General features: G+C 38.8%; 1 protein-coding gene across 1 annotated transcript; it reads right to left on the reverse strand.

Annotated features, from left to right (window-relative positions):
- Nucleotides 1–1,072: 1,072 nt before the first annotated feature.
- On the reverse strand, nt 1,073–10,982 carry LOC114567998 (low choriolytic enzyme). The gene is made up of 10 exons (XM_028597361.1): nt 10,910–10,982; nt 6,859–6,889; nt 6,697–6,762; nt 6,153–6,305; nt 5,507–5,627; nt 5,239–5,417; nt 4,003–4,084; nt 2,851–2,975; nt 2,494–2,557; nt 1,073–1,511 (listed from the first exon to the last, which is right to left on the reverse strand). The coding sequence occupies exons 1-9, from the start codon at nt 10,970–10,972 to the stop codon at nt 2,502–2,504; spliced, it is 876 nt and encodes a 291-aa protein (XP_028453162.1). The 5' UTR covers nt 10,973–10,982; the 3' UTR covers nt 1,073–1,511; nt 2,494–2,501.
- Nucleotides 10,983–11,835: the final 853 nt, after the last annotated feature.

The following is an 11,835-nucleotide window of genomic DNA, read 5'->3' on the forward strand; positions in this document are numbered from 1 at the left end:
ATACGGCACCAGTGCCTTAATCTACTGGACCAAAACTTATTTAGGCGCCACTGAAATGCCTGCGCTTCTCTCTGATGCTCCGAAAACGGACGTTAGAGGGAACTGTAATATCGCCGTACTGGACGCTAGTTAACACTACACTTAGCAGCAGGTAACGTTAGCCTACCATTAGCTAGCAGCTGGAGTAAATACGGTTAAAATTCGGACAGCTAAACGATGTAAAGTGTGACTGTATTTCACTGGAGAGGCTTCTAACACCAGACTGTAGCTGCCATTGTCTGAAAAACACAGACTCAGCCTCGCCTCGCAAGCCTCGTGGTGCATTCAAAGTTATTGTAAAATACCCCTTTCCCATCCAATGGTTGTTTATGCCGTTTTGTGCTCTTTTTTTTTTTTAGATCAACTTTTTATTTTATATTTTAGAACATACAGAACAGACAAATACAATTAAACAAGGTGCTCCTTTTTTAAATATATATATATAAAACCAATCACCATCGTGTACAAACACACGGAAAGAAAGAAACAAAAGCCACTGTTATTCGTTGACCTCAGCTGTTTTTGTAAATTATAAATGAAACCATATTTATGTGCTGTGAATACAAAGGTGATGCCGCAGCATGACACCTTACACATGCAAAGGTGGACAAAATAACAGGAACACCTGTTTTTCTCCAAAAAGACATGGACAAAAATAAAAAATAAAACTTGTGCAGTGTAATGAAATGTAGCCTCTGACGTTTTGTCCAAAAAGACGTGGACAAAATAAAAGGAACACTCGTGCAGTGTAATGAAATGAAATGCACCCTCTGAGACTTTATCAAAAAAGACATGGACAAAATTAAAGGAACACTTTACAATCTAAGACTGTTACTAAATGATTACAAATTGCAATAATGTAGAATGAAGTCATTTTTTCACAAATCCAATATTTTATGGGATGGTACAATATTAATTTTCAGAATTAAAAAGTGACTTATTGGCACAAGCGTGTGTGAGAACTGTACGTCTGGTGTTCCGGTAAAGAAAAAAAGCCTTATCAACTACAGTACAGTATGTGCTGCGTTTGATCACCTGTGTGTTTGTCACTGGGCTCTGTTCATGAAGGCCATCGATGTGAGAATGACAGAAACTGTGAATATTGCTGATCACCTGCGTGGCTTTTCACTGAGTTCTGCTTCTACATGAATGTTGACCTTGTTTCTGGCTTAAATATTTTCTTATGGTGACTGCTGGGGCTGGTACAACACTTCTATCTCCTCAGGTCACAATACAGGACACAGGCTAAGGTTATGATGCAAATAAGCATGTTTTATTTATTTTTAGTAATCAAGCTCAAAGCGGATATTTGCATTTGTGATGATGTCATTGGACACTTCATTTCTCATTAGGACAGCATGCAAGCTAATTTGATCAAATTCTGAATAAAAGCACATTCATTAAGCACAAGATGCATTTCTGGTTTTGCTTGTAAAACATTGCATCTGTTTGCCTCATTTGCTCTGGATTTCTTGTTGGAAAAAAAGAGGGAATTTGTTAAAAAATATCAAATTAATATACATACACACACAAACACACACACACACATGGGCATGCACATACCCTAGGACAATTGAAGTCCCTAAGTTACAGGTCTGTTGACGACCATCACAGGGGCGTCGAACTGGGGGGAAAAAGGGGACCAAGGGCCCTCATGTGAGGAGGGCCCAAAAAGATGCTAGAATGAATAGCTGTGGATGCGGCGAGGGGCCCAGAATTTTCTACAGGGCCCAGAATTTTGTGCTAGGCCCCTGACCATCACATAACCCTAACACCCCTGTTTCAATGTCAGGCCGCTCTCTCACTTCCCAGGTTTCTTTTTTCTTTTTCTAAAATTGTTTTTATTCATGTGTATGCCTTCCACCGCAGGGTTTTGCAAATAAACTCTTACTAACTATGCAACTATTATTTATTTATTTATTTTCTTTCACCTCTATTTTTTCTATTTTTATTTCATCTTGTGATCTTGTGTTTGGTTCTTAACTTCTGGTTCGACCTGATCTGTCATGTATTTGTTCTGTTGTTTGTTTTTGTGTTTGTGGAATGTATGATTTTGTGGAGTAAAATAAAAACTCTTACTACTTATTCTTACTACTTACTACTTACTCTTACTAACTGAAGGATGTAATTTAATAATGCCCAAATTTACAAATAAACATAAACTGTATATCATAGGTTAATGTCTGAATAACAGAAAACATGCATGCACATAAAGGTACATTCATGCTTCCTCTCTGTATCTGTCCTATCCCAGATAAACAACAAAATGCATGATAAATGGAATGAATCATAAAGAAAAGCTACAAAACACAAAAAGAGAGGAAAACTTCCATCTGAAGACAGAATTAACAGCTAGGTTCAATTAAATGTTATTATTATTATACTTAAGTTAGATCACATTAAGGATAGCGCGTACATAGCAAGTTCGAAAAAACATCGAAACACACAACTTACTTTCATTTTTAGAGGAAATGCTTTCTTTGGCCAGGTTTCAGGTGACGTCTGGAAGCAGTCGAATCTGAAATCAGAAAGAGAGCTAAATCTGTAAAACCTGCTTGATTTCTTTATGGTACTGCTACAATGCACATGAACATAAGTATGGTCTTCCAAGGTATCTGTTCAGTCTGACCTAGTCTGTCAATTTTTACAGTAGAAAGACAGCATGAGAGAGTACTGTTGGTAGGGGGTAGTCAGGTAGAAAGACAACTGAGAATGTAAGCAACTCGGAGAAAATACACGATGGATACAGAAACAAGCAGGAAGTTATTTAGTTAGGGAGATGATAGGCTGTATAGGTAAAAAGGTACGTACTGCAGCCATACAGGCGGTTCACCCGAAGGATGTCATTAGGACTCATCTGGGTGGCTCTGCCAAGGGATACATTGTTGTCGGGGATAGGAACGATGGTTGGCTGCCTATTTCTAGAGAAGGCAAACCTGTGGTACACAGTAGGGATGAGAGGTTTAAACTGTATTGTTGAATGACAACGGAAGCTGATGTATGGATCCATACTGGGCATGAAGCGATTGTAAGTGATTTAGGGACAAAATCCACAGTGCTTGTTCTTTGTAAAAATGCATTCTTCAACAGTCTCAGTTATAGACAAATCAATGGAGTATATTCCAAAGTTATAGTCCTTAAATTAAATTCCCCTTTATGTTTCCTTGAGACTGCCTCCCCCAGAAAAACGCTGAAGCAGCAATTACGACCCATATTTACATTTATAGTGTTATCGTCCTCCAGTGGCCGTAGTAGTTATAATGGCAGCAAAGCCGGAAGTGAGGTGACAAAGTATAAGTTAAAAAATATAAGAGTGCCACATTTCCATGTAAGAGGGTAAATTGGGGTGGTGGGTCAAACAAACACAGTACTTTCACCCAGGAGACTGGGGTCCATGTCCTGTTTGAAAATAAAAGTAAATGGCAAGTTTTTTTTTCTTTTTTAACTTTACTGACCAGACACATATTTGTCAGTTTCTGTGTCACGTGCGTAACTGAAAGTAAGTGAGGGGTTAGGGCTCACACTAACCCCCTAATCCTAACCCCCCAACCCTAATTTTAACCCAAACCACAATATTTTTCTAAATTTAAATACTTAATGTTGGTTCCCTAACATAACCAAGTAGTTCTTTGCCTAAACCTAACCAAACTGTGACTATTTTACAATTTCTTTTTTTTAAACTGAGTTTAAGATTTGCAAAGAAGAAGGATGTGGATTTTGTCTCTTTCAGTGGAATTTCATTAGAAGAGGATCTCTTCATGTATGAAGAGTATCTAAAGTGTCCAGTAACTTGTTCAACGTACATATGGGCATGTGAGTATTGTTTCAAGAAATAATTGAAAATGGAAAATCCTCCATTAAAAATGCATAGTTATGTTATATGTTATACATTATTTCATAGTTAACATATCATAAATACATTGTTGTAGAATGTTATAATTAAGTTCAGTGAGTGAATTTTACCTGTCATATTGCATGACAGAGCCGTAGTCATAGGGAGTGCCAAGGTTCCTTGTTTGGACCTTGGTGAATTGGGACTCCAATCCTGCAGGCGATCACACAGCTTAATCAAATGTTTGTCAGTCAACATTTTTAACTTGTCAATCAAAATGGCTGAAAAGTGCAATAAGTAAAGGGGTTAACTTAATAGGTATATCTGCAGTAAACTACATGTCACATTTTCTGTACACATGGCTGTTCATTTTAGAGGTCTTGATAACTACATAATTGACATCCCTTGCTACTGAATAACTGCAACAATGATATGACACTTAACATTTTTCACTTAGACACTCCTTTTCAAGATTGTGTGGAAGTCTGGTACTGTGCCTAAAGAGTGGCACAGAGATCAGAGTGTGTGCCAATTACAGGGGTATGAAACTTCTGAGCCTCCCTAGTAAAGGCTAATCCAAAGTGCTGGAAGGAGGGTTCGGCCAAGAGTCAAACTTCAGATTGAAGAGAAACAATGCAGATTTTGCCCTTGTCGTGGATCAACGGACCGGCTCTTCACTCTCGCAAGGATCCTGGAGAGTATTCCCATTAGGTTTACATGTGTTTTGTGGATCTGGAGAAGGCATATGACCGGGTCCTTCAGGAGATACTGCGGGAAGGTGCTGCAGGAGTATGGGGTACCTTCTTAGGGCTATCCAATCCCTGCACGTCCAAAGCAATAGCTGTGTTGGCCTCTGCCAGGGCTGCGCTTTGACACCAATCCTGTTTGTGATTTTCATGGACAGGATATTGAGGCATAGTTGTGGTGGGGAGGTGTTGCAGTTTGATGAGCTGTTTTTTGCAGATGATGTGGTCCTGATGGCATCATCAGTCTGTGACCTTCAGCACTCACTGGATCTGAAGCAGCTGGGATGAGGATTGGCACCTCTACATCTGAGGCTATGGTTCTCAGCAGGAAACCGATGGAGTGCCTACTCCGGGTAGGAAATGAGTCTTGTAAGGATGCCCCCTGGCATGTCCAGCTGGCAGAAGGCATCAGGCCTCAAGACCCAGGACTGGCTGTCCCCACGACCCAATTCCGGATAAGCGGATGAAGATGGATAGATGGATTTTTCACTTAGAAGTTTAGAGTAATAAAGGCCAGTTGTATTAATTGTAAGACCATAGTTGGTTGTTGTATCTTTTGCTTAAAGCATTTCTAAAGCCCCATCTATATTTGACATAAAGAAAGTCTGTTACTCGACCCACCAGGCTCGACGTTTTGCAGCAGGATGCGAACATGCTGGTCCCTGTCTGACCGGTTCTGTTCATGGTGGAAGCCCAGGGCGTGGAGCAGCTCGTGTTGGATGACCTCCAGGAAAACACAGCCCTGGCGCATCAAAGACACTACCTGGCCTCTACCACGACGCCCAATATATGAGAAACACCTGAAAGATAGAAGTAAACCAAACCTTTGACTAACTAAGAGTGTATTTGTGCAGGCATATGTGTGTTATGTGCATTGTGTGGTCCATACCCATCGCGAGACTGGATGTCCACAAAGTCCCTCTGTCTGTTAGTCAAGGGGATGAAGCGGATGCAAGTGGACTCAGCAAATGAGCGGAGGCCTTGGATGATGGTTTGTCTCTCTCTTGTGGCTTGACAGTAAGAAAAACAACATTATCAGTTTAATGGGTTTTATTGCTGTCATCTTCTAATTCACTCTGCTTTCATATTAAAAGGGGACGTTTAGCACTTTAACTATACAAGTAGACTACTATACTACTACTTTTACTACTACCCCTACTACTATTCTGGTACCACAACTACCACTACAACTACTACTGCTGCTCCTATTGCAATACTAGTGTTGTTGCTCTTGCTACTACTGTACAAATCTACTACTTAGGGCTGCAACTTACAATTATTTTCATTGTTGATAAATCTGTTGATAATTTTCTCAATTAATAGATTGGTCTATAAAATCTCAGAAAATGGCGAAAAATGTGGATCAGTGTTTCCCAAAGCCCAAGATGACGTCCTCAAATGTCTTGTTTTGTGCATATTTCAAATATATTACATTTACTAGTTTGTTGCTGCTACTTCTAAAATTGTGCTTCTACTAGGCTATTATTTACTGCTGAATACAGAAGCAAAGTAAAAGCCAAGCCTTCAGTACTCACAGTACTGGTTGGAGATGCGGTAGGGTACGTAGACGTTGCCGTCGGTGGCTTTACGCCACAGGCAGCCTCGTGCTGTGCAGGGATCAGCGTTCTGTAGACCTGTTGGCACTGCTATGTCTCCAAATAACACCAGAGGGTCATCAACGTTCTTTCCTGCAAAATCACATGACAAGATCAATTAATGTTTTCATCTATTCTTATTGAACTGCATTTCATAATATTTTTTATTTAACTGCTGCGTTAAAAGCAGGTCAAATCTGGGTCTGATACAGTATGCTCTTCTTCCAAAATGCAGTATCTCTGCTGTATACTTTCAGGTATGTACTGTAACACCAGCATTATTTATTATTTCTATATGTAAGGTTAGATAAGTATTACTGTACTGTAATAAGATGAAAAACATGAATATGTACATTTGTTCCCTTGATTGAAAATAAAGAGATACCTGAAATGAGATCAGTGATTAGTTTACTCTGATTTGCTGCTTGAGTGATAATGTCACCAAAGGGAATGAATAAAGCAGTTGCAGTGGAGATGAACATACCAAGATTAACATTGGCCTTCTCCAACAGCGTGGACACACTGAAATCGTCATCTTCAATGGTGTTGCCTGTGGAGAAGAAACTATTTGGTCATGTATCAGTTACATGATGCCCGACTATATTTTTACAGAATTTTTACCGTCTGAAAAGTAGCCAAGTCTTACCAGAGCTCTCCTCACTTTTTTCAAATGAAGCCTGTAATAAGACAAAAAGTAATCGTTGGTTAAATACAGTTGAATCGTTATAGAGACACTGAATTTCAGAAAGTGTTTAGTTCAGTCAGTGATTTGACTTTTAATCCAAGACTACTATGGTTGGTCTTATAACAATAGCATGTAGGCAGAAATAAAAATCATCAGCGGCGCCTCTACTTCCTCCGCAAACTGAATAGAGCGAGACCCCCCCACCCATCATGTGTTCCTTCTACAGGGGCACCATTGAGAGCATCCTGTCCAGCATCCTGCGCTGCCTCCAATCATAAGACCCTGCAATGCATAGTGAAGGCTGCTGGGCGGATCATTGGTGTCCCACTCCCCTCACTCCTGGACATTTACCAAACCCGCCTCACCCGCAAAGCAACCAGCATTGTGGGTGACCTCAGCCACCCCTCAAACAGCCTCCTGCCATGTGCGAGAAGGTACTGGAGCATCTGTGCCTGTTCCACCAGACTGGCAAACAGCTTCATTCCCCAGGCAGTCAGGAAGCTCAACACCCTCCCCTCTCTCCATCCCTCTCACCTTTGCTCCCAAGAACTCTGGACTCTGAACCCCTCCTCCTCCCATCAGGATCAGCACCAGCCACTTTATAATGAAGACAGTCAGGACTCTTCCTTTTATATTTCACAATATTTATCTTAAAGCAACACCAAAGATTCTTTTGTACCTTAAAGGGGCGCTATGCAGTTTTGGCCATTTCTTCGCTGTTTTCTCGTTTTTGCTCGCAGGTTTCTCTATAGAGCTCCCCCAACAGCTTTGGAAAAGATATTTGGTGCTTACGATGCTTACTCGTGTCTGACTCCTCACTCGGTCAGTCTGCCGTTTCCTCTTTCTCTCTTCCTCCGACGATGCTTTCCTAGCTTTCTGCTTCTTTTATCCCGACACAGCCATGACGATAGTGTGAAAAACCCCATTGCTACCTTGTTCTTATAGCTAGCCGGTTCCTGTATGTGTGCAGTGCCGTGAAGCAATTTGTTACATGGCAAGACCTGATATCCTGTGATACTTCCCTAAGCTGAGGCAAGCAGCCTGCTGGCCCAAAGTTGCAAGGGTATTTATTTTGCTCACAGGTGCTAGGGGAAAGCGAGACGACCACCATTCAACCCCCAAAAAAGTCTAATAAAAAATAAAAAAGTTCCAATGACTCTGAAGCCGTTCAGTTAACGTAAATTAAGCTAAAAAAAAACATCATAGTTCCCCTTTAAAATAATGTTTCCAAAATCGTTTCAGTGGTTCATCAACTTGTAACAGGGTGAACGGCACTTCTGCAATCGCTTTGCGGCCGTGTATTGGCTATAACCGCATTATGCAAGTTTGCCAGATCGAGTAGCGGATCTGTAGTTTGAATTAATGTAGTTCGGTAATGGACAATTCCACTTCCAACCTGTAAGGGGACCGAAGAGGAAAAGTGCTTTGGTGTTGCTTTAAGTATTCTGTACTATTTCACTGTAATGTATTTGAGTGTAGATTTTACAGTAAATACCTGGCAAAAAAGTTGCCAATAAAGTCTTGTAAAAGTGCTGTTAATAACTGTAGAAAAAAATTACAGTATATTACAGGATACCTTTTACAGGTTTTTGTTGTGTATAAATTACAGCAATTACTTTTTAACAGAAACAATTAATTGTATCTTGGTTACAACATGATCTTGTATTCTATTTAAATTACACAAGTTACCTGGCAACTTGAGTTGCCATTACATAGCGTTAATACTACACAATACAATATGTAGTACTTTTTTTTTTACATTAACAGCCATGCAAATTATGCGTGTTAAGTGTTTTGAATTACACCATTGCATTAGATTCTCTTCACCTGTTAATTAAAACCAGAGTCAGAGCTGCAACAAAACAAAATCTTTATTAAAATCAATAGAATGGTTGGGTTAATTCCAATTAAATATCTGAAATCACAAAATCACAAAAAGAAACTGAAAAGAAACTGTTTATAAGGAAATGTAGGTGATAGTCATCACTGTTGTCTTCAGCTGTGGCGCCCACTGGTCGTGCTTCCCTCTGCACCTGTAGCTAGATGACACACGAAATGTTAGATTAGCGTCACATTCGGTTACCGATAAGGTTGTGTAACTTAGAACTCTGCAGCCAACATTAATTAATGGAGCTAATGTCTAATAATATCAGTGATGACTCAACCTATCTCTTCTAATATACATTCAAAAACCTTTACATTGGACCAAAAAGCCTGTAGTACGACGGCCCTTTATCCCAAAATCAAAAGCCCATATTGTCTGACGTTAAGTAACTTAATTTTTGCAGAAGAGCTGTAGAAGTTAAACATCAGCCGACATTACAAGTATTTCTTAAGCAACACCAAAGCACTTTTCCTCTTTGGTCCCCCTACAGGTTGGAAGCAGAATTGCCCATTACCAAACAACATTCTTTCATTCATTCGAACTACAGATCCGCTACCCAATCTGGCAAACTTGCATAGTGCAGTTATAGCTGATAGAGGGCCGCAAAGCGAATGCAGAAGTGCTGTTCTCCCTATTACGAGTTGATGAACCACTAAAACGATTTTGGAAATTTTTTTCATACAAAGTCGAATGTTATGATTACGCTATGATTTATATATTGTATTATGATTTAGCTGTTAAATTGAGCAATATCTCAAAGGAGTCTGGAAAGTCACTGGACTTACTGTGTTTTCGGAACAACGGGCATTCAAAGCAGTTATCTTTTGTTTTCAGGGTAGCGGGACATCGGACTAACATTATGGGTTTTCGGTCCATTAGATTTTTTTTTAACTATTCAGAATACAGATGGGGCAGTCCCCATACTTCAGGAGAAAGGGTTAATGTTAATGAATGTAGGCTAATGCTAGCTAGCGTTAGCTTCACTAAATGTTTTCTAAAGAAAACATGCAAATTGAGCTTGTGCTGATGACTAGCTAGGTCTATAAAACACCTTAGCTAAAATAATGTGAAATTGCAGTCACTGTAACATTATTACTTAACTTTAGATTTACTTACTTACATTATGGAAAAATAAAGCACTGTGACCGTTGCTCCTCTTCTTCAGTTGTCAGATGCTCCTGTTTCAACCCGTCTTGTGCAACACAGTATTACAAATATTAAACTGTATATGCATAATTTACAGTCAGAACGCAACTTGCCTGTAATTTAACAATATGTTACCATGGAAAAATGCTGTCAGCTAGTATAATTATTTTGGACCCACAATGTGATATACAGCTAAACTTTGTAAAATGTTAGAACAAGAAGTGACTGTAAAGTTTTACAGTGTTACAGTGTTGATTTTGCCTTACAGTTGCACTATTCAGAATGTATTACTGTATTGTACATATTACTTATCTTTTTAATTGTATATATAACTTATCTTTCTTTATCTTATTTGTATATATTTCTTATCTTTTTATATTATACTTGTTGTACGTGTCCTTATTGCACCATGGGTTGGAAAGAAACGTATTTTCAATTGCTCTGTATGTCTGGCACATATTGCAGAATTGATAATAAAGTTGACTTGACTTGACTTTGAAAACTAGCATTTTTTTCTTCAAAATTGCAATGAAAATCTTTCGAGGCAGAAAAAGCTAATTTCTTGCAATCACTTACTGTATCTAAGTTTTAAGTCTGACTATCACTCAGAATTACAAGTTTAAACTCAGAACTCAAATACATTTTTTATATGAGGCCCTAATCCTCTTCCGTATCTCACGAGAGATAATCTTAAAGTTGATTTTGGTTTGACCAACATCGCAATTTTTTTTTTCACCTTGCCTTACAGGGCTTCCACACAATTTACCAAATTATCTTTGTTTACAAACAGTTTCCATATAAATTACCACACAATTAAATACAAAAAGTCCCTGATACTGTACATTGAGCAGGCAGACTGTACTGCAGATCCTAGACAAATTAAACTATGCACTGTTAAATTTCAGAATGTATTACATTTCATTTCAAATTGTGTTTATCTTATTATAGAGAAAGTAATGCAAAGTGTCTGATGAGGTTTACCTGTATAGTAAAACTGTGGACAGAGAAGAAGAGGACACTGAGCACAGCCGCCTGGAGCATCATGGTTAAAGGACAGCAGCAGCAGCAGACTGAGAAAGAACTGGGGAGTGTTCCAACTTATATGGGTGTGAAAGCCAACTAACTTTCTTCCTAATATGGCATACTGCTCACCAAAGACATGTTCTGATGAACTGAAAGTGGCAGTTACAGCACACTAACCCCCACCCCCTCCCCCAACCATCTTGTCGGTGATAGGCTGGATTATTACATTACATGGTAACACTTTATAATAACCATCATTAATAGATTATGATAATAGATACATTGATAGTTAATTCATCTTTAGTTAATTGTCATTTAACTGTTAGCAAACAGTCATTTTACTGTTAACAAACAATGAAATTATAATTAATAATGTTTACTAGTTATTAGTAGTGCTGTAAATTAACAGTTTATTGTAACACATTATATCCCTCATATACTATATTAGGTATTAACCTTTAAGAAACCATTTTTAAAACATCTATGAACATTACATAGATGTACCAGATAATCCTAACACTTTGTTAAGGGTTACTAGTTGGTTTGTAAACTGTCTAGAAACACTGTCTGAATGGTTAGTATAAAGTTGCAACAGATGACTATAATACCTTGTTAAATAGTTAATAAATACTTTGTAAATCAAGAGGGTGTTGAGGGCATTCAACCATGGAATGAAATTGGGAGAATGAAGCATGTGCACAATGACAGAGCTGACAGTGAGGTCTAAAGCGGTGATTCCAGAGCTTGCCATATCTTCCCACAAGTTTGAAGAACTAATGGAAGGATACAACAAAAGACATAAAATAGCTGACTTCCTCAGCAGATGTGAAGACATTAACAACGATCCACAAGTATGGGCCAATATAGCTAAAATTAAAGCGGTG

This window comes from Perca flavescens, chromosome 1 (assembly GCF_004354835.1).
Source record: "Perca flavescens isolate YP-PL-M2 chromosome 1, PFLA_1.0, whole genome shotgun sequence".
Lineage (NCBI taxonomy): Eukaryota > Metazoa > Chordata > Actinopteri > Perciformes > Percidae > Perca > Perca flavescens.

What these genes read in the sequence shown, in the direction of transcription:
- LOC114567998 (XM_028597361.1), bottom strand. Translation starts at nt 10,972, where the DNA reads ATGATGCTCCAGGCGGCTGTGCTCAGTGTCCTCTTCTTCTCTGTCCAC. An exon ending in AAAAAGTGAGGAGAGCTCTG is followed by an intron (nt 6,763 to 6,858) that starts GTAAGACTTGGC and finishes TCTTCTCCACAG; the next exon opens with GCAACACCATTGAAGATGAC. An exon ending in GCTGCAAAACGTCGAGCCTG is followed by an intron (nt 4,085 to 5,238) that starts GTGGGTCGAGTA and finishes GATCGCCTGCAG; the next exon opens with GATTGGAGTCCCAATTCACC.